This window comes from Rhamphochromis sp. 'chilingali' (genome assembly GCF_963969265.1).
Source record: "Rhamphochromis sp. 'chilingali' genome assembly, chromosome: 2".
Taxonomy (NCBI): Eukaryota; Metazoa; Chordata; class Actinopteri; order Cichliformes; family Cichlidae; genus Rhamphochromis; species Rhamphochromis sp. 'chilingali'.
Genome location: NC_137930.1, coordinates 19089739 through 19112436, shown reverse-complemented (window position 1 = coordinate 19112436; position 22698 = coordinate 19089739). Strand labels below are relative to the sequence as shown.

At 39.6% G+C, this 22698-nt stretch overlaps 1 protein-coding gene across 1 annotated transcript in view; it reads left to right on the top strand.

Moving 5' to 3' along the window:
- itga1 (integrin, alpha 1) overlaps window positions 1–21576 on the top strand; it is a 60693-nt gene extending 39117 nt beyond the window's left edge. Inside the window, exons 4-30 of the mRNA XM_080864631.1 lie at window positions 257–345; window positions 2115–2226; window positions 3915–4042; window positions 4778–4926; window positions 5255–5405; window positions 5488–5662; window positions 6400–6473; window positions 7755–7902; window positions 9412–9557; window positions 10582–10722; window positions 10816–11067; window positions 11269–11399; window positions 12090–12265; window positions 12369–12520; window positions 14475–14582; window positions 15591–15670; window positions 16030–16153; window positions 16240–16320; window positions 16423–16499; window positions 16666–16764; window positions 17736–17838; window positions 17966–18079; window positions 18159–18260; window positions 18338–18445; window positions 18627–18725; window positions 18843–18956; window positions 19585–21576. Of these exons, the coding sequence (XP_080720757.1) occupies window positions 257–345; window positions 2115–2226; window positions 3915–4042; window positions 4778–4926; window positions 5255–5405; window positions 5488–5662; window positions 6400–6473; window positions 7755–7902; window positions 9412–9557; window positions 10582–10722; window positions 10816–11067; window positions 11269–11399; window positions 12090–12265; window positions 12369–12520; window positions 14475–14582; window positions 15591–15670; window positions 16030–16153; window positions 16240–16320; window positions 16423–16499; window positions 16666–16764; window positions 17736–17838; window positions 17966–18079; window positions 18159–18260; window positions 18338–18445; window positions 18627–18725; window positions 18843–18956; window positions 19585–19641 (3290 nt within the window). The 3' untranslated portion in view covers window positions 19642–21576. The remainder of the gene's footprint in view (window positions 1–256; window positions 346–2114; window positions 2227–3914; window positions 4043–4777; window positions 4927–5254; window positions 5406–5487; window positions 5663–6399; window positions 6474–7754; window positions 7903–9411; window positions 9558–10581; window positions 10723–10815; window positions 11068–11268; window positions 11400–12089; window positions 12266–12368; window positions 12521–14474; window positions 14583–15590; window positions 15671–16029; window positions 16154–16239; window positions 16321–16422; window positions 16500–16665; window positions 16765–17735; window positions 17839–17965; window positions 18080–18158; window positions 18261–18337; window positions 18446–18626; window positions 18726–18842; window positions 18957–19584) is intronic.
- Window positions 21577–22698: the final 1122 nt, after the last annotated feature.

Genomic DNA, 22698 nt, shown 5'->3' with positions numbered 1-22698 from the left:
CAACAAACAGGCTGTTTACCAACAAAATATTTGTGTTGTGCTCCATATTCTTAGTTAATAGCCATAAGCTACACACAGAGGGGCCACATGGTAAAGTAATATAGCAGAGTATATTTAGTCTCATGTCATTCTTTGGGATAGGCAGCACTTTTCTTGTGGGAAAATGAAAACGAGAAATTTACCCAGCTGTGCTGCTCTCTGTTTGTCTCACTCTGTTATTCATCTAGTTTATTCTTCTTCTTTTTTTTTTTTTTAGAAAACACAACCATTCCCAACTTGCGTGAAGTGAAGGAAAACATGACCATGGGAAGCACACTGGTAACGAATCCCAAAGGAGGATTTCTGGTAAGCAGGAAGTCTTCTACATTTTCTATAGACAAGAAGAAGAAGGACTGATCTTTGCATATTTGCTGCAAGACTACTCAGCAGCGAATTTGCAGAACACGCACTAAACCTTTGGCCTCCATGGAAAAGTCAGGCTCCGTGTCCTGGGAACGTAACAGGATGCTGTGAATCAATTGTGGTAATGTTGAAGTGTTTAAACATGTAGGGTTGTGCTTAAGAACTGTAGTAAAACTTTATTTAAACCTGAGGATCACCAATGTGTCAAAACTACAGCGCCAGTAAATGCATGTTTTTGCAACTTCTTGAATGGTTCGTGTATGAAAATCTAATGTAGAAATGTGAGGTGGAGCTGCAGTTTAAACCCTTAATGTGATTTACACAACATGTCAACACCATGTCTGTATTTATAAGGTGGAACACCCAAAACATTTGGTATAAATCAGGCTACCAGAGGAAACATATGACATGATAATGAGCAAATAATGAGTTTAGTAACACATTTCAACACAATCTAATCACCAGCTGGACTGCATGTGTGTTTAGTCATTTACTGAACATTTACAATACTAATTTATAGCCGTGTCACTCATTATGCCTGCCTGTTGAGCCATCACAGTGGTGCACTGATTTTCCTGAACTATTACATGCATTGTTATGGAATTTTCTGCAAACCTGAATGGTCCCCAAAGGATGAATCCTAATAAGTATACTGCTCCAACTAATGCGTTTTTTTAGCCTCAGGTTTTCTATCAGTTTTGCTAATTAGCAAATGTTAGCATTTTAGCAATAATGAGATACTTTAATGCTAAGCAGGCCTTTGTTTCTGGGATTACTAGCATTGTCTTTGAATAAGAACTTCAGTACTCACAACTACTTGTATAAAATCTTTATTATCACAGCAACAAGAAAAAAAACCCAGAAGCATTTCAGCACATGGCTTTTCTCAGAGTTTCTAATACACATGTAGTCACAGCTATAATGAGCACAGGTAGCAACGATCAGCAATTCATCAACATACAGAAGTGACGGCCTGCTCCAAGCACATACATAGATCACACACCATTAACGCTATCAGAAACACACTGAAAGACAAAAAATTAACAAACTATATCACATAATACACAACTCAGATCTGTATCTAGATATTAATTGACCACGAAAACATTACATAGACGCACATAAATCAATAATCTAAACATCTTATAATCAATACATGAAAAATACAGGCCGAATAAGTCTATGCAGCCCCATTTATTAATTCTAAAAAACAAGATAACGAGTGTTCTTCATTTAATCCACCAGGACACGAGTTTGTAAATGATGTAGCCAATAAGGCTTTCTTTGGAGAAGTTGTTGTTCTCTATGAATGAGAAGGAAATGTGTGGATGATGTACGTGGGGTATCATCTGGAAGCAAAAATAATATGTAGTCAGTTACTTAACAGATTTAATTACTTGTAAATTAAAGGTGCCATTCCAGACTGTTTCTATCCACTTTAACCCCTCCCTCTAAGTAAAGGCCTGCTCCCTTTAGCAGTTTTCCTCTGTTCTGTCTCCTTTTCTCCTTTTCTTAAGAGAAACAGTCTGAATCAACCTCTTGTGGGTTTTAATAGTCTCTTGATGTCATCCTCAGTTTGAGTCGTTCTTTCCTCTTTGTTTCTGTCTTCAGTAGCTCTCCTCTCATCCATGACCTCATAATAGTGGAAAACTAACTAGTCACAGCCTTTGAGTCTCTGTTTGTTTGTATGCATGTGTGTCCTGTTTCCACAGGCGTGTGGTCCTCAGTATGGCTACAAGTGCGGCCCGCAGCATTTCATCTCAGGAGTTTGTACGAATGTCAGCTCTTCCTTCCAGATCCTCAACTCTTTTACAAAATATCAAGGTACAGTACAGAAAATCTGCTCAAGACAGGACGCTGTCTGTACAAGTTGTCTGTCTGGGTTGAGAGATAGCAATCTCCTCGTCATACTAGTACCACCCAGGACCCTGACTTTAAACTCACACTCCCTCAGCGAACATAGAGATTAGAGCATTCTTCTTAATGTAAACTTGTCTGTGACGACCCCCCCCCCCCCCCCCCATCCCTCTCATGTCCAGCCCAGCCCATCTGCTGCATTGTATGCCCAAGTTAGGAGACAGTTTACTGGGCTTGCATGGCGTTTCCCTGGATGGAAACAGCTTTGAAAGAACCCTAGAGTAAACAGCGTACAGTCATTTTCTCTTTCATTCCCTCAGGTTTTCTGAATCACTGTTACTTTACCACAAATAATCATATACACAGACTTATTGTATACTTCTCATACTCATTTAATCCTCTAAATAATGAATGAAGGTAAAAAAAAGTTTTGAATGAAACAAAAAGACTTTAGAAATACAGTTCTTACATTGTTCCTACACAGACGTCTTGCCTCAAGTAATTGTTATAATTAATATAATCATAGTTGTTAGGTTTCTACAGTTTGAAGGTTTAAAATGAATATTTACAACAGATTTCACAACTCGTCAACTCTAGTTCCTCCACAGGTAAATGATAAAACCAGGATGACTTTTTTGTACCTTTTTATTTGTGTTATCTGCTACATACATAATGGCAATTGTAATTGTTGTCAGCATTTACCACCCACCAATGCACAGCAGTAAATTGACTACACAGGTCTGTCACCTTTTGAAGTAAAACTGATTTCTAGTTCACTGAGCTGAAAGACATGCGATGGCGATGGGTCCATTTGTCCCTCCACAGTTCACTCCTCCTATTCAAAATTACACAATAGTCACCTAATGATTCTTCACCCAAATTTTACTAAAGAGAAAAATCATACTTTTGATTTTATGGACACATTGTCACACAAATTTCCACTCTTGGTCTGGATGCATAGGTTTGTTTATGACATAATAATGTCTTATGCTTGGCTATGGTCAGTAAAAAAACTAGGCGTGTATGGTAGGTGCAGCAGACATTTCGAATGGGCAACAATAACAAGGTTGTCCAACACGATCAATATAACTTCACATTTTGATGAATGAAGTCCGTTTACAACATCCCACTCCACGTTCTTCTCCTGTATTCACTATTCCTATTATGCTAGCAGATTCTCTTCTTGTATAATAATAATGTTTGTAATGTAACCTAGTAAAACAAAAGTAGAAGCCTTAAAAAAACAAAAAAGTCCATATTTTGTAACAGAAATATTCATTTTGTTCCCCCATTGTGCTACCCTCTATAAACCCCTCACCCCAACTTATACGTACACAAACCAACGCACGCACGCACACACACACACACACACATACACACACACTGATCTACGTTATTACATTTTGATTTGGAGCTTGTGTGTTTACCGTGGGCGCAAGTAAACAGGAAACAGACTGAACGTGTTACATAACCTGATGTCTTACTTAGGAGAAAAATCACCAAATCAAATACGCTTGTGTAGACTAGCCAAAAGTAAAAAGAAGCAAAAGAAAAAAGTCCAGTCTCAGCTTTCAGCACCCCTGTTAGTGCTTACAGAGAGAAACTGAAAACTAAACGTACCCTTTAATTAAATATCATTTTTGGCTCTGTTCCAGAGTGCGGGAAGGAGATGGACCTTGTGATCGTGCTGGATGGATCTAACAGTATCTACCCCTGGTCGAGTATTAAGGAGTTTCTCTATAAGTTCATTGGGAGACTTGAGATCGGACCTAAACAGACACAAGTCAGTTGCACTATTTAAAGAACAAACTAAAAAAGCCAATTTTCTTTGCATATACAGTACTTTTAAAAAGCCTTTACCCACTCCATCCATCATTTCAAAAAATAAAGAAATAAAGAGTGGCTATAGACGTTTGCAGAGTGGTTTATGTGTGCGTTCAGTGCAGGCTGCACAGCCATACATGAATGAATAAATGGAATAGTTATGTAACATCAATCAGATATAGAAAAGGAATGAATGGAGGATTATATTAGTTAGTAATTATGTTTAATGACTTTACTGTGCTCCATTATGTAATTTTTCCACACGTGTAAGATGCCCTTTATAAAGCAAAGTTCATAAACTGAGCACTTTACAGCCTTTAAAGTAAATTCAACCTCTCGCTCACTAAGTTTGAACCTGAGTGTATTTCTGTCCACTTGAATTGGATCGCTCTGTGAATGTGTTTTTCTTATGGTTACATTGATCTGGCTCACAGCTTTTAGACTTTTCCACAGGGAAGCACTGGAAAGTCTTCCTACTGTGGAGTCTAGTGGTTGGAAGTCAAATCTTCCATGGCTGCTGAAGTCCTCTGCAGTCTGTATAAAGAACATTGTGTCATATCAAGCTCACCAGACCTCAGCCACATCCTCTGCAGACTGTCTGGGGGGAGAAGCTGAGGAGAGAAGAACATAGAGAGAAATTTAATGTAGGAGAAAGTTTACATGTTAAATGTGTGAATGTATGCGTGTTTTCTAGGTGGGCATTGTGTCTTATGGCGAGACCGTGAGTCATCAGGTCAACCTGAGCCAGTTTGACAACATGCCTGCTTTGCGGGATTTTGTCCAAGACCTTCCTCAGCACACTGGCACCAAGACGATGACTTTCCTGGGCATTGATACTGCCAGGTACCTAACATTAGCTGTCTTATTTGGGCAAACCCGGCAACGGTTGACCACAATTAATAATTGAGTCTTTCTGGTTTGGCAAGGTTTAATGGATATTTGAATAGGAAACTGTCATTTCAAGTCTGCTTGACAATTGTCATGGGCAGATTGTTAGAAGAAAAATAGCACAAGCCTTCCAGTTGGCCTTGCAGATAAATTTTCAGACATGATGGAATTCAAATCTTATGAGGAAATTAAAAAATAGTGTTGCAATTGATGTGTCGTCAGAAAAAAAAAACTAGCATAAGTCAGGATTGTCTGAGTAACTTTGAAGTTAATTGCATTTCAGAGAGGAAGCCTTCATGCCAGAGCGTGGTGCACGACCTGGAGTTAAGAAAGTCATGGTGATTGTGACTGATGGAGAATCACACGACTACTATAATCTACAAAAGGTCATCAAAGCTTGTGAGCATGATGACATTGAGAGATTTGGCATCGCTGTGAGTACAAAATATTTTGTGATGTTTCAGTTTTTGGTCAGAATAGTTTATCCGTTAATGTTAAGTACTTTCTCGTTTACAGGTTTTGGGGGACTACGGTCGCCAGAACAAATCTCTATCAGAGGTGCAAAAGTTTATCAAAGAGATCCAGAATATCTCCAGTGAACCTATCCAAGACCACTTCTTCAATGTGTCTGATGAGGCTGCTTTAGTGAACATTGTGGATACACTGGGAAGCAGGATTTTGGCCTTGGAAGGTAAACGCATAGACACAAAATATGCATGCTCTTGAAGCCACATTAGCAGTTTCACTTTTGTCAAAGAAATGGATGTTGAAATAGTTCGACAAAGACCGACAAAAGCAGGAAGGAGCTAGCCTTGCCCCCCTAAATAGATCCAATAGGTATGAATAAAAACTACATGCTGAACACATTTAACAATTAAGACATTTAAGGCAAATGATCAATTCAATCAGCTTTATTTATATAGCGCCAATTCACAACAAAAGTGAGTGTTTTATATTGTGAATACCCACGATAATAGAGGAAACTCCAACAATCATATGAACCCCCTATGAGCAAACACGTGTTGACACAGACATCTATAAATGACTTTGTGGGCTCAGTTCATCATTTCAGGGTGTGTTGAAAAAGGTATGTTTACTGGCTATCAACTTCTGATTGATGAGTCGTTAGCATTTCACAGTCAGACCCACCCCTCACTGGTCACATTCATTTTAGAAATAATTAAATGGCACACATGGAAACGGTATTAATGCCCATCGTTTTGATTATCTTCCTCTTCATGTTAAGCTAACATAAGATATTACTTCAGTTCTGTCACAGACAAATATTTCCCTAAATTTCAAACGATACCCATATTTAAGTTTCAGACCCATATTCTTTATATGTTTCGAAGTAAAAACAGATTTGACAACATGTGATTATCTGTGGTTTATGTACATGTAGCTAAACGGAAATTTCCCTTTCTTCAGCTACAAGTGGAAATTCCACTTCCCCCATTCAGATGGAGATGTCCCAAACTGGGTTTAGTGCTCACACCTCAAACGTAAGTTTCAGTCCAACTGTTTACGTGTGATTAATACACCAAACTGCTACCAAGTAGATTGTTTACAGAGGAATAGTTGGGTCCTGCTAAATCACTTATTGCACCCAGACCGCACCAAATGGCTGAAGGATGAATCATATTTTGAGATCACAGCAGTGATAAGTTGCTCTATCTGTGGAATCAAAGTGAACTGTTTGCACGGACATGGATTCATCAGCAAGGAAGTTAACTGCTGAACTCATCCCGACACAATACCGCATTGTTATCTCTGGTCCATCTACAGCTGTTTGGTGATTCAGCTCTGTGGGTTAATTTTGGGAAACTTGAGAATTGCTCACTGCCATGTGAGTCGGAAAGCAAATGAAAGATGTACACAGCAGAAAAGTCTGTAAGGGATGTTGAGTCAGAAGGCTGATTGGATAAATTCAGTATCTATTTCCTGCATGTAATAAAAAAAACGCCCCTTTTTTATGTTCCTCCTCCTGCTCTTATCTCCTCTGACTCTCTCTTACTCTGAATTGGCTCCTAAGCTGAGTCATAGTACTGAATCCTAAACATGTGACGCCACACTTTAGCAGTCATTAGTGGGAAAGAGCCACTCGACGCACTTTGTTGTGGCTAATGAAAGATGTCATGTCCTGTTGCAACCCCTCCCATTCCTATTACTTAACTGTGCTGCCTCTGGACAAAAAAGAGCGATAGATATATTCACTTGAAATAATATACCGTATATGCTTGTTATTTTATTATGGGATCAATAGCTGTACTTTTAAGTTGCACTTAATGTGCACTTAAAGGCCACAGTCGTATGCCAAAGTCAGTGCTCTTTCTTACATTTAAAAATAAAGTAATCTGGATTTGTGCCATAGTATCATTTTTTATTTTATTTTTTCGTTTTTTTTTATTATTACTTTTGCATAATATTGCTACCAAACAGATTCCAAAAAACTATAATAACAGAAAGTTGTGAAAAGCACCCATCAGCGGTGCAACTTTGATTGTTTGGGATCCTGAAGGTCTCTGATGAAGAGCATTCACACAAGTGCAGAACTTAAATATAACTTTGTGATGCTTGCACTCTGCTGCTGCTTACCACCACTACATTTGAGGGGCTAAGTAGTGTATATGAAATGCAGAGTCTACCTCAAAGTAAAATTTCTATAGGGATATTTTGCTTGTTAGTGTAGATGTGTAAACCACTACACTATGGAGCCACTGTTTTGCTTAAATAAAGGATTGGGTTATTTTTTCCACCACATATTTGTCTGTTGTCTCCCTTAGGAAGGTGTGTTACTGGGAGCAGTGGGAGCTTATGAATGGAACGGGACAGTGGTAATGTACACTCCTGGAGGAGACGTGGTTCCAGGGAAAGATGCTTTCTTTGACCCACTGAAAGAGGCTAGGAATGAAAGGCTGGCCGCGTACCTCGGTGAGTGGAAACTTAATAAAATTTATAGTTCCTTTAAATGTCACTGATATATAAATTTAAAGTCTTCATGGATTAAAAAAATATATAATAACTGACCTTTAAGTGAGTTCCTCTGCACAACACTTGCTCTTGTGTACTTACATTACCCGTTAGTGCTGTTAGATGCAAAATAGCAGCCTTTACTATAAAAGAGACTTTGTTTAAATGTTTTTTGGTGAAACATGTTTAACATGTTTACCTATTATACATATTTAGCCTTAAAAATGAAGGGGTCAGAGTTTGTTAGGAATAAAATATTCTAACAACATTACTAATACAGTGCAAAAAAATGTAAATCTACTCAGGAGGCTATTTATAATATGTACCTTTGGCTTCTCATATGTATTTATGTCAATTATGGAACCAAATTTATGAATAGTTTTAATGCTACTGCTGCTGCTTTTTATGATGCTTTTATTACCATCTAAATATCCAGGCCTACTTTGCTATAAAGCTCCACAGGCCACTTTAAGTACTAGCTGTGTTTGTTGGATATAATCTCATTTAAAGCAGCCTAAAAGTAAAAAGGCTTACATTCTCTGTTTTCCCTTAATATGGAGAATCAGGACTAGCCGTGTATGTGTATACTTCTGTTTATTGCATTTGGGGAGTCTGAAGAATTACATGAAGTCATGATAAATAAATAAAATTTAAAAAATGACTTTAGCAATTAATTAATTTGATGAATAAACTTTGGTTTCATGTATTTCAGTTTACAAAAATATTTTTGCTTCATGTTTATAACTGCCTGATTAACAGTCTTCCTGTTTTCTCCTCTTCTTTGACTGTACGCTTTATTTATTTAGATTATATATGTTAATAATTTCTTAAAGTATATCAATCTTAAGCAAGTTAAAGCTAAAAAAAAATTAGCACGTTGAATTAAAATACATGGAATACACACCTTTTTTTGTTCCACCAACCTAGATCTGATCTAAGTGTTTCTGATGTAAAATTAAGTTGCAGAATAAATATGGAAGTTTCTGCTGTGAGGGGGAAAATAGGTACGTCATTTGTCTGACTTCGAAAGCAGATTCTGTTCTCTGTGTCACATAAATAATAATACACAGGCTCGTCGCTCCATGCTGATGCCTTTTATGGCTCGTAAAGCAGCCGTGGTATCTTAGTATCAAGTTATTTAATCAACATGTCATTAGATGGAGCGCTGGTAGCTCGCACACTATAAACTCAGCTGTTGGCACATGCTCGTTCCGAATGCTCAGGCTACAGCACGCAGAGCTGCGGTGCGCTTTTCTAAGTGGGTGTGTGTTCCTTTCCAGTGTTTTACAGTTTCCTTCTCACACGCAGAAGTAAACAGCTGCCAGAGGAGGCATTAAAAATATCCCATAAACAGAGCGAGGGTGCATTTTTTTTCTAGAGAAATCGTAAATCGCAGATACTTTTGTGACACTCCTGAAGGTTCGTACTGTTTGGATTGAAAAAACGTGCTTGTAAATGCACTCTCCGCAGGGTATGATGTGCAGTCAGCATCCACGTCTGAGGGAGAGCTGTACATCACAGGTGCACCGCGGTACAACCACACCGGCCGCGTTGTTATCTACCGACTCGATGAAAACAACAGAATCGTCATCTCGCAGATACTGAAAGGAGAACAGGTGAGTCTTTGGCAGGCTTGGCTAGCCTCAGTTCCTCAGGGCGCTTTTGCACTGGAGATGTGAGAAGCTTAAAGATGGTAACTCGCAGTTTCTATCTTAAGCTAATTACACATCTGTCTTTAAGGAAAATAATAAAAGAAAGGGAAAGATGCAAAACACAGTAATTAATAGAAAACACACCTTGTCCGCTGTTGTGTTTTACATATCAGAGCCACTGTAAAAACACATCATTCACATAAGCCATTATTTATAGAAACAATAGCTTCATTTACATCTGCTGAGCTCGCAGTAGAGGAAAAAGTCTGAAAAGGGTTTTTTTTAGAAAATCCAGCAACACATCCACATGGATATTGGCCAATGAGAGAACTCCAAGGACTGGTTGGGCAGATGATCAGTAAGTGGCTCCAGGCCATTCGTTCCTGGCAAAAGGAAGTGCCCAATAACACAAGCAACACTATGTTTAGTCCATAGTGCGCTATAAAGGAGCAGTTTTTAAAATATGGCTACAAAATGTGCCTGTATGACAAGTCATCAGCCTGATTCAAACACAAATAAAATAATGCAAAAAAACCCCCCAAAACAAGTGATGTGCAACATATTTAATATAGACACACTAAACAGTAATATAACAACCTCTCATACGAGAAGCTTCTTCAGTTTTGAACTGAAGAAGCTTCTCGGATGAGAGGTGAAACGTCTTCAAGCAACTTAAAGAAGTCCAGACGCTTTTCTTTCCCAGCTCCTTAGATAGCTTACAATATATCAATAAATAGTAAATAAATACATAAAAGCACAATAATATAAATATTGATGACTATGCCTGTAAATGTGTGCATATTTATGTCTTATATATTCAGGACAAGATGCACCAAATTCTTTGTGAGCATTCAGCTATATTAGTTTATATTATATTAGTCTGTGGCTTAATGTGGGCTCTCTGGGTTCACTGCTTACTGCATATAATGTGCAAGTTGAATGAATTCAGTGGAGTAAACACTGAAAGATGATTTGGGGCTTTGCGCAGATTGGTTCCTACTTTGGCAGCGTCCTTCAGACTGTTGACGTGGATAAGGATTCCTTGACTGACCTGCTGTTGGTTGGAGCTCCAATGTACATGGGCCCAGAAAAAGATGAGCAGGGACGAGTCTACGTCTACAGGCTCAAGGTACAGAAAATTAGTTCAGTCGGATAACTTTTGCCAGACGTCTGCTAAAAGTCACAAAATAAAAGAGCTTTTTTTGTTTTTCCTCCGTTACAGAATAACAAATTTAAGCATGAGTATACTTTAAAGCCTATTAATCAGTCCTGCTGTACGCTCCAATCAGCCGGCTGCACCAATAAAAATGAGCCGTGCGGCGCCCGGTTTGGTACAGCCATTGCAGCAGTGACAGATCTTAACCTTGATGGGTATAATGATGTGGCGATTGGTGCGCCTTTTGAAAATGACCACAGAGGGGCTGTCTACATCTATCACGGAGACCAGAAATCACTCAAAAAGAAATTTGTACAGGTGAGAAGATGGAATTTATAATACTGAAAGATCTGTTGTTGTTGTTTTCATTACAGTATACTTTAGATAAGGCTACAGATGCTTCCACTCTGTGCAAATACTGTTTACCCAAGTTAGCATCACTATTATAACCACAATGGATTTAAATTAACTGCAGTTTTGCCTCAATATCCCCTGCTTTGTTTGTTGCTGTGTCCTCAGCATATTCCTGCAGGTGGCGATGGCGAAAAGGTGAAATTCTTTGGTCAGTCCATACATGGAGTCATGGATCTAAATGGAGATGGAATCACTGATATCACTATAGGAGGTCTGGGAGGGGCCTCGCTGTTCTGGTGAGTCGTGGCCCATCCTCACATACAAACATTCACTGCAAAAACCACACATTCCACTTCAATCGTTAACAGCAGCAGCAGCGCTGCAGCCCAGAGACAGCATACATGTCCACTTTCCATTGCATTAATCAGGGTTTAGACAGCTGTGCATGTCCCACTGGGGTTGTAGGCTGGTGACCATCAACCTCCTCGTGATTTCTCTTTTAAAAGCCCCCGCAACTTACTTCACAGTTGGAGAGCAGCATACATCCTCAGCCCACAAAGTTTTGAAGCCAACAGCATGATTTAACCTCCAAGGCAGACTTTCTCCCACAACTTCTACTGACAGAGCTTCGACTAGGCTGTGTGAAAACTCCATTTCCCAAGTGACTTAGAGTTTAAAAAGGATTTGGCAGCAGGCAGGCTCTTCCTCCAGGACTGCTGGCTCTGTTTTAGAAAGCTTAACATTTGGATGCCGAGAACTGAAGCCAAGTTTTATTCTCAAGATGCATTAGTTCCTTCCTTTGTGAAAACTTATTTATTCTACTCTGACTGCATCAGTGACATCATCTATTTAACGTGCTGCTATAACGTACTACTTTGTGGTTCGTTGCAGTACTGTGTGCAGGATGTGCAGTGCTTGAACTGCACACGCACTATTCCTGCGTGCTTTGTATTCTAGTAGTTAATGCATTTCATTTGTGTTACCAGGTCCAGAGATGTTGCAGAGCTGCATGCCAGCATGACTTTCAACCCCTCTAAAGTCAACCTCCAGCAGATTGAGCACCAGTGTGAACACGGCAATAGGAAATCTATTTGTGCGAAGACCAACTTGTGCTTTACCTACAGAGTCAAATCCAACCAGCCGACTGTAAAAACAACTGCAAGTGAGTCATGTAACAAACCAACTTGATTCTGCAATTTTTCTCCCTTATTTTTCTTCTTTATAACCACATTAAAAAAAAAAAAAAAACTTCTTGTGTCTTGTAGATATGACCTATACTATAACACTGGACAGTCTGCGTGCCACATCCAGGGCCTCATTTATTAGCAAAGATTTAAAAAATGACCGCAGGACTACACAGAAGTTCACCATCATGGACGGAACGAAAGAATGCATGGAGAAAACCTTCATGATGTCGGCAAGTTGTGTTTTCTTACCTGTACAAAGTCTGACTTTATTTTCAGTCTGCATTTACTAAACACAACATTCAAGTGGATTCCTTTTGTTGCTGCGCTGCTCATTAGTGAAAGTTATATTCAGGGCTTCCTGGAAATGTTAATGGTGTTTTAGGGCTGTTAGCCAGAGAGGAGGGAGGGTAAAGCTGTCCTATGCAGAGCAGGAAGACCTAACATGAAACAGACCCCGTCCTGATCAAAGCATGCTCCGTTTAAACCTTGTGCCGCACTGGCCGATAAATTATCTGGAGACACTTAGAGAAAGGAGTGAGGATGAAACAGTGATTAGAGTGAATTAGAAGGTGAATTAGGTAGTGATCCATTGACTACTTTTACCTGTAACTGCTAAAAGCTTTTAAACCTTTGCTGTACCACCTACTTTAAAACCAAGCGTCTTCTTGGGCAGCTTCTGCTTCCTGGAATTCGTGCCAGCCATGGATTTCTCTGACTGGCTAACCCTTTAGTGAAGGAAAGAGGAGCTAATCGTTGGAAACAGCTGTTGTTATTATGTATGTTGAGTATGAATACCTGCTCTGTTCAAGTGTGCAAGTCAGACCAGAGACTTCCCACTTGTCCTCAGGCAGAGGTCGAGAATTTAACAAGCACGGAAGAAGCGTCGCGTCTATATTTGTCTCTGCTAAAGCATCAGTTAAAATACAAATAAAGTTAATATCAGTGACTGAAATTCTGAAAAATATAAACAGTGTGGTTTCTAATTGTTTAAGCAACAGGCACAGTCTGTGCAGTTCAGTGTTGCTGATTGTAAATGCGGCACTTTCATGTTAAAAGCTCTTCATCAGCGTCCTTTGAGTTTTAATCAGCATTTGGAACGGTCTCAAGAAGGACTTCATCATAGGCAGCGCCTCAATGTGACACACCTCTTTCAAACTGGATCTGCGTGTGTCCATCATATGAAGGCTTTGCACAATCGCACAAACACAAATAAATCTCAGTTACTTTGGTAAATTGCTTTTTTTCTCAGTAGCAGAGACTGTCACAAACCTGTGTCTGTCCTGACGTCCGTGGCGCTAGCGAGTGTTGCTTTTTTGGCGGCTTTGATGAAGGACTTTGCTACCACCATGATGATGCTTTCTTTTAACCAGTGAAAACACTGCCTCAACATCTCCTAAATGGACAGGAGCAAAAGTTTACGCTGACTCTTATAATCCCCAGAGGACCAATCCAAATACCTCTGACCTTTGCTCTACCATCCGTTTGACATTTCTTTTAGCTTAAAGCAGGGGTGAGTGACTCCAGGCCTCGAGGGCTGGTGTCCTTCAGGTTTTAGATGTGTCTTTGATCCAACACAGCTGATTTAAATGGCTAAATGACCTCCTCAACATATCCTGTGATTCAGGTGTGTTGACCCAGGGTGAAATCTAAAACCTGCAGGACACTGGCCCTGGAGGCCTGGAGTTGCCCACCCCTGGCTTAAAGTGAAATGCTGAATGGTTTTCCAGCAAAGTGTTGCAAATAGACTCGGCAAACACTTTATCAAGGACTGCACAGCAACACTGGAGACTTCATTTGCTCTGAAAACGCCTTCAATTCTTCCAGAGAATCAAAACAGGGGCATTATGGAAGTAGCCACTAGATGACCTTAAATAGTGTCTAAAAGGGGGTGACAAAGGTCAGGTGCAGTACTCAGATATGCTGTGCAATCTAAGCTGTGATTGACTTGAAGGGAGTGAACTGTGCCAAGAAAGCATTCCTCATATCATTACACAGCTCAGTGTTCAACTCACCATTTTACCACATTTGTTTTGAAAGAATCAGTTTGCAGTTGATGCAGCAAAGCTTCAGCGTCAGAAAGCAGCCAGTGAATTTTGACCTTAAAGTCCTCCATTGTTCTTCACTTTTTTTCTCCCTCTGCCTTTTATTTTCCTCCCTGCTTTGCCTCATCGTCCGCTATCCCAGGAACGGCTAGACTTCCGAGGACCTCTGACTGTGTCTGTGGAGTTCGGAAAAGCTGATGAAGAAGGTCCTGTGCTGGATGAAAGTCTTCCCAAATCCATCAATGCCAATGTAAGACCACTTATATCACTTATGGTTTCTTTTAGTAAAATAATCGACTAGTTACACTAAGCAGAACATTTAAAGTTGCAGACAGGAAGAATTTGACCTCGGTCTGTCTTTATAATCCCGTAGCGAGGACACGGGTTTTCTTTTCTGGCTGCTGATACAGTGCATTAGCTTCTGCAACAGCTGACTACCATCCTTCAGTTTCAGCCCCCATTAGTGCTTCAGCACCAGCAGCCAGGACCATCTTCCCACACCCCCACATGCATATTTCCTCTAACAAGAGGGTTCCCAGATTATTGGTTGGAGTGCGTGATGTTTCCCGACAAAGCTGGGAAACATCACAGGAGGATTCAGCTTCAGCATGCACTAGAAAATGCATTTAAAGCCCGTACGCATTAGTCGCATTGTTATCTTTGCTCACACGTAAACGCACAACCACATATGTTGCAGATCCCGTCTCCCCTCATGCTGCGTCACGGGGACCTCTCCTGTTATTGTTATTGACAGGAAGAGAAGGGGACAAACACCCAGAGAAGAGGAAGTTATCAAACGGAAGTGTTTTTCTTTTGACATTGCACTGCAAATGATATTCCAATCCCATCCTTTTTGGGAGAGAAGATACTGTTGATCTTATCAGTCCAGTGGGAGACTATTAGGAATGGGAACAAATGCGACTGTGAGCCTGAAACACTCTCAGGGGGGAAAGGCAAAGGAAATGAAGGTCATCTAAAGGAACACGTCTTCTCAGGGGTGCAAACAAACATGCAGCTTATTTTCATTCTTATTGCTAATTTCACAAGTTATCTACTGGACTGAGTATATTCATACTTCAATATGAGGCTATGAGAGTTTGAGTCTTTACCACGATTGGCTTGCAAAGTAGTTGTGAAGTCACGCAGTCATCTTGTATGTACAGATCTTGAACTCGTACAAGCATCATTCTGCAAGGCCAAGTAAAAATGCAGCTTTTGGAAATATTTAATTTGTTATTTTCTTAAAAATGTCTTGTAGATTACTTTAATGGACTGTGGAAACAAAACTCAGACGTGCATTCCTGACCTCTCCCTGAAGGCTAAATGTGATGAGCAAAGGTTAGTGGAATTATTATTATTATATCGTTGTTATAAAACCAAAAACGAGCATGACAGATCTTAGTTTGAGCATTTGTTTCCGTGTTTGCACCGGTTTCAGTTAAATACAGGAATTTAAATGAATTGCAGCTTTTTCAGAAATGGGTTTGTGTATATTTATACACATATATATTTTTCTTGAATGTTATTCTGTACTATTTCTTTCTCATATCAGAGTTGTTACTTGATGTGTTGTAAGTCGTAGTTTTGGAGTCATTCAGCCGAGTCCAGAGTATCCAGAGTATGACTGCACCCTTGTGTTGATGTGTGTGCATCGCATCCAACCGTTCTGACTTTTTATTTTTTATGTACTTCTCCAGTAAATTGATCAAAGAAAAGGAAATCATTTATTTGAATATCACCGTTAAAAACCTCAAAGACAAAGCTTATAACACCAACGTGAAAATCAACTTTACACAAAACATCAACTTTGTGAACGTAGAGGTAAGAACCCTTTCCCTCCTCTCTCTGCGCTACTTGACTTTACGGACTGAAGCAATGCGTGTAATTCTGTGACTACAACTCTTCAGCCAGATACAAAGACGACCACTGTAAATGACACCGAAGTGAGCATTGAGGTGGGGTACCCCTTCTTGGGAAACAACGAAGAGGTTAGTTTCATCTGCCTTGTGCAGGATCTGTAAAACATCTTACCTGTACAATATTTCTTTACCTCTGCTCACTAAACCTATGGTTTGATGTCAAATCCACAGGAAACAATAACAGTGAAATTTGAGGTGAATCTCAAATATTTTCAGAAGGAAATTGAGTTCACCGTGACAGCTACAAGGTGAGAGGATCCCTCCATCTTTCTGCACATCATCAGGATAATAATAATAATTCTGGAAAAAAGGATGAAAAAGATTTGTTTCTGCTTATTTCTGTGATTAATTGTCCAAAATGGTGGATGGATGTTCTGTTAATTTTACGTATGCATGTAAATTGTATTTTTGTAGTGACAATGAAGAAGATTTCTCTACCATGCACGACAACAGAGCGACTATCTCCATCCCTGTCAAGTATGAACTTGGACTCACGTTCAAAGTAGATGTAAAGTGAGTAGCTGTGAATCGACACCTTTGCATTAAAGCTACATTATTCACTTTTCTTTTCTTTTTTTTAGCCAGACAAGTAAAAGTTTCCAATATTATTGATGATGATAATAATAATATTAGCATTTCCTTTTATATTGGAATAAAAAGGTGTTAGTACCACAACCGAGTCAGTCATTGTGCTGTGTTTCCCTCCTTGTTAACCAAGCCAGGAGCTTACGATGCACGCCAACATGCACGTAACGATAACGGCACCGTCATCTGGATTTGTAGTCTGGGGATTGTGAATGATGTGATTGTATATGGAAATGTATAAACACATAACATTCAACCACTCAAACTCATTTTCAATTCATGAACGACAACAATTATTATATTTTAGTATTAAAAATGTCATTTAGATTTAAAAGCTGATCGATACTGCTGGATTAACCACTATAGAAACATGATTTTGGTAATTACCACTGCTGGTAATGTAGGACAGGTGTGGCAGAATCGTGGTCTAATATAGCAGCTTTTATTTACTAAGTAATAAGAAGAATAAACAAAAAAACAAAACATTTATTGATTAATAAAGTCAGTGGAATTCATTAATTGCTTTTACTTTAAGGTTATTTAGGGTTTCTCACACATAGTTTGACCCTTGACCTTTTTCAGGCTGTAAAATGGGGTTAAAAGAAGAATGAATGTTGTATTGACATCCTTTCAAAATGTTTGGAAGGTGATATTTGCCTTTGTTTGCATCTTGTGCTGCCAGCAAGTGGCCTAAATATGTTAATGCAGGTAAAGTTAATGCACATAGACTGATGGCTTATTCAGCATTAGTGAAGTTGGACTGTAAGGAATTAGGAAGACCTCAAGAGTGTACTTTTTTAGACTTTTGGTTCTATTTCCTATAACTTTATTAGACACATCATTTTGCGTCTGAAGCTCTGATTGAGAAGTGAAGGATGTAAAAAGGATGTCCCTTTCAGGTCGCCTTTGAACAACCACATTGAAATAACACAAGAGGATAAGTACCCCTCGAAATTCAGTGACATCAGTATGATTGGAGAAGAGGTCAACATCACCTACACGGTAACATCTGCACGCAGTGATCATTTTGGATGATTTATAATACAAGCACAGAACTTCTAGCTCACATGTGGCACAGGGTGTCGGTAATATGAATTCCACTCCTTTTCTGTGTCTCACATGTCCTCAGGTGGAAAAGTTACATGACGGGGTGACTCCAACCCTTGGCCTTGAAGTGAAATATCCTTTTGAGTCTCCGAGGAAGAACACGTTACTGTACCTGACGCACGTCACCTACTCAAATGTAAGTGTGCTTCCATGGATATGCAAGCGTATGCGAAGAAACAGACCAACGTCCGTGTCGTTTTCTCCCTACTCTGCAGATGATGTGTGACACAAAAGGACAGATCGATCTTTTTAAAATTAACTCCTCAGAGGTTAAAGAGGTGAAAGTGGAAAAAGAGACGCTCAGTAACTACCTGCTGGTGAGTGATGACATTCGTGTTCTACAGATCGCTGAACTCTTCCTGCACCCGTCTTACGTGTTTAATTTCCTCTGCAGCAAGACAGCCACACAAAGTTTGAATCGTTTAACTGCTCGATTTCTGAAGGCCAAAAGATCGCTCAGCTCAACGTGGCGTTCAGATTGTGGAAACCTACGTTTATCGAGGTACGTTTTGAGATGCGACGTCGCTGGGTGCTTTTGGCTTGTCTGGCTCTCTCTGACCAGCTCTTTCTCATGGGTTGCGATAAATATTAAATACAATATAGTATTGGAAAAAAAGCAGGCTGACAGCTGTCTGATTGATGGACAGAAAGGAAATAAAATACTTAAATATCTATCTTTACAGAGCGAGTTTTCCGGTCTATACTTGGTGGTGAACGGGACTTTGGACATCAGGAAGCAGGAGGACGTGTTTGAAGTGAACAGCAACGACATGACCAGAAGTGTAAGTCAGAAGGTTCTGGTATAGTAAGCATGTGACATCTCATTATCATTAAATGCTTATGTATGTTTACATATATGTGCATATTTAGAGTATGTACTGTATTTTTCCTCTAAACAGGTCAGTATCCAGGTTTCCAAAGATACTGTCAGAGGAATCCCGTTCTGGATCATTATCGTCAGTATCCTGATAGGACTGCTCATCTTAGCACTCGTTATCTTCATTCTGTGGAAGGTAATATTCTGCAAACTATTTCAAATCATTGTGACCGTGTGACATCTTGTCACTGCAGAGCACACTCAAAAGAATTGTGGTGGAATAGTGGTTAGCTTGCTACGTCACAGTGGTGGCTTCTCTCCAGAGTACCTGCAAAGTCCGAAAACATGCAATTAGCAGGATTAGGTTAATTGAGGATTATAAATTGCCTATAGGTGTGTGAATGGTTGTCTCTGTTAGCCCTGTACCATCGGATGTACCCCGACTCTCACCCTGGGATAGGCTCCTGTCAACCCCCCTGGACCCTGAATTGGATAAGTGAAAGAGAATGGATGGATGCCTAAAAAACTTAAGTGTTTCAAATGGCTATGTGTGTTTGGGCTTTATATTGTTAGCTGATAAAACTTTTGTCTCAAGATCATCACTTCTGGCTCCAAAAAGCCAAAACATGTACGGCCATAGCGCTAGCAGGGAAAATCGTGGTAACCACAAGATGGTTTATGTAAAGTTTATGCTTTAATCCTGATTTTAAGACAGATGATGACAGAAACTCTCAGCAAGAAAGCTAATAAGCATATGTCCAAAAATGTCAAAGTATCCTTTTCTGTTTTAAGTGGTTTTGTGACTCACTTTTCTGCTCTTCCAGTTTGGCTTTTTCAAGAGAAAATCCAGGGACTATCCAAAGGAGGAAGAGGCAGAGTGACGTATCCAAACAGCCACCCACCATCAGGACCTACAAACTAACAGACAGACATAGGAAACGCCATAAGACCCACTGATATTAGTGCTGTGACAGATTGACTGCCTGGAAAACAAAACAACACAAACAGCATTATCTTCACTGATTCCTGCACTGGCATGTATCAGGTAAAGCTTGCAAATACTTCTAAACTCTTTGATTTTCCAAGCGCTAGATTATAACACTGGAGCCAAAATGAAACTGGCTCACACGCGGAGACGGACACACTGACTATACAGAAGTATTTGCACATGCTATTTGTTCAACATGACCAACAAACAGTAACAGTACGCATCAAGTCCCATCAAGCAGTTCAAGAAGAGGAGCCAGAGGCGGGACGGAGGAGACCATCACTTGCAAGGCACCAAGTTGGCCAAAAAAGCACCATCTAACCAACTAACTCTGTGACATACAGCAGAAATCCAAAGGCTTCAGAGCTCCTGCAGCTGCACTCCAGCTTTAGAGGCAAAAAAAGTACTCAGGTTTTTTCACAATGAGGATCCAAAGTTGCTACTTTTATGCACGCTTCTGAGACAATATGTGAACTTTCCGTGTGTTGGACCAGTCTGTCTGATAGCTTACACCTTTGTGTGAAACTCTTTTGCTTGATTAGGTTTTTGAAACACTGTATTAGGTATTAAGTAGTTGTTGTTCTTGCTGAATTTAAACAGTATAAAATGGCACATTTTTAATGTCAAAATGTTTGTTAAAGACCAAAACCTGAATGCAATTGTTATTTTTTTACTTAAGAAAAGTTGCAGTCTGTAATTAATCTGTCATCACCTCGGTTACCATGGAGATACAGACTGCCGCGTCCTCAAAATCCAAATCTTTGATTGTACTGTAAATATATCTGGTCACAAATGTAAAGCTTAACATGTACAGGATCGTGTTTGGATTTAATTTAATGTTTGTTTGTTTTTTGGGGGGTTTTCAGATCGGTGGTCAGAGAAATGATTTTGCTCAGGTGCTACAAATATCATGAATAATGACATAAATATACACAATTTACACTCGAGAAAATGATATGGCTTTTGTCACATTTTCAGTGCTAAGATGTATGCAGATATGTAAATAATGGTATTTTTTGATTAAAAGTATTGAAAGTATAATTACTCCGTAGTGAAATATATATATATATAAAGACGAGGGTTTGTATCCACTATTTTGGTTTCATTTGATTGAAAATGATATTTCGAACCTGTTGAATGACTGTGTTCTGAATGCCGAGGCTGAGATATCACAGCAGATACTTTGATTTCCTTTTAACTTGCAAAATAGGAACTTAATAATCATCCAGTTTAGAAATATATGTCCAACTGTTCACTAGTTTCCTCTGTGTTGTAAAGGGATTCTCTGGTGGCTGTAGTGTGCACAAAGCATAGCACACTCTAGGCTTTCTCTTGCTTTAAAGTACCTTATTTGTACCTTTTTGTTTCCAAAGTTTGCACAGCTGCCCGATATTTTAGAAGAGATTATAATCTGAATTGAGGAGAAACATATTCTAGCCTCTTTTTGTAGCGTTTTCCCCTCATAACTATGTCTTAATGCTGAGGGAAATAAGCAACAATAAGAGGCAGCTCTTCTGTTTCTTAATACTCCTCAGCTCTCACTCCACTGGTGACATTAAAGCACATGTAATAAATTGTATATAGAGAATGTGTAGCTGTTAGGCAATTTTTGGATTGTGTGGCCACGTTGGGTTCACGCACGAGGGTGGAGTTCACCTCTCTTTGTTCAGTCAGAGCTTACTTACAGATCACAACTCCGAGGAACTGTAGCAAGCAAAGTGAGCTCCAGCCCAGCCTTCTACACTGCTGTGAAATCTTCACTGTAATGCACTGGTTTGTCAGAGTGTATGTGTCCTCATTAGCACAGATATATGAACTGAATCTGATGTACAAAAAAATAAATAATTTTTATAAAGAACATCACCATTTCTCTTGCATTTTGTTCAGACAAAGCACGCATCAGAACTGTGATCTGTTTAATACACTGCTCCCAATCTGTCATTAACCACATCCCAAAGGTGCTCTACTGATTGAGATCTGGAGATTATGGATGCGATTTGAGCACTGTGAACTCGCTATTATGTTCAAGAATGATTTGAGATTTGCCAGATGGTGTTATCCTGTTGGAAGCAGCCATCAGAAGATGGGTAGCAACAATACTCAGGTAGCTGTGGTGTATAAATGATGATTCGTTGGTACTGAAGGTCCCAAAGTGTGCCAAGAAATTATCCTCCACACCATTTTACCACCAGCAACCAGAACTTTTGACACAAGGCCAGATGGATCCATCATCTCAAAGCAGTCTGGTTATACATTCATCATCCAGAGAACTGCCACTCAATGGTTATCTTCTCTTTTTATGATGATTCTGTGTAAACCTTAGAGGTGTTTGCAGAAAAATCCCAGTAAACTTTCACATCATCAGTTTCTAAAATACTTAGACCAACACTATCAACCATGCCAACCTCAAACTTCAGGTGGTCTCAAGCATGTCTTCATGCATAAATACATAACCTGTGGGTTAATTTCAGTTCGTACCATGTGACTGGATGAACGTGATGAACATGATACCTTCTTCCAGTCTTCAGTAGTCCAACGGCGGTGTTTCATGGCCCAACCCTCTTTGTGTTATTCTGACGTGTTAGCAGTGGCTTTCGTGCTGCAACTCGTCCTGTCAAACCTGCAGCTTGAAGTCTTGTCTTCACAGGTGAAACGCAGGCTTGCTTACTATCACCACTATTAAGCTGTGCTTGAAGCTGTTGTCCTGTGATGATAGGCAGTATCACACAAGCTGTTAACTCTCAGAAACTCATCCTCTGATTCAGTTGTGGCTTTGGGTCTGCCAGACCGCTTCCCGTGACAGTTTGCCCTAGTTTCTGAGTGCCTTTTGATGGTAAAGGAAACTGTGCTCACTGACACTTTTTTGCAAGTTCTCTGTAGGAAAGACCTACATTTTGAAGTGTTATGATGGTCGGTCTCTCTTCCATTGTTAATTGCCTTTTTCTAGCCC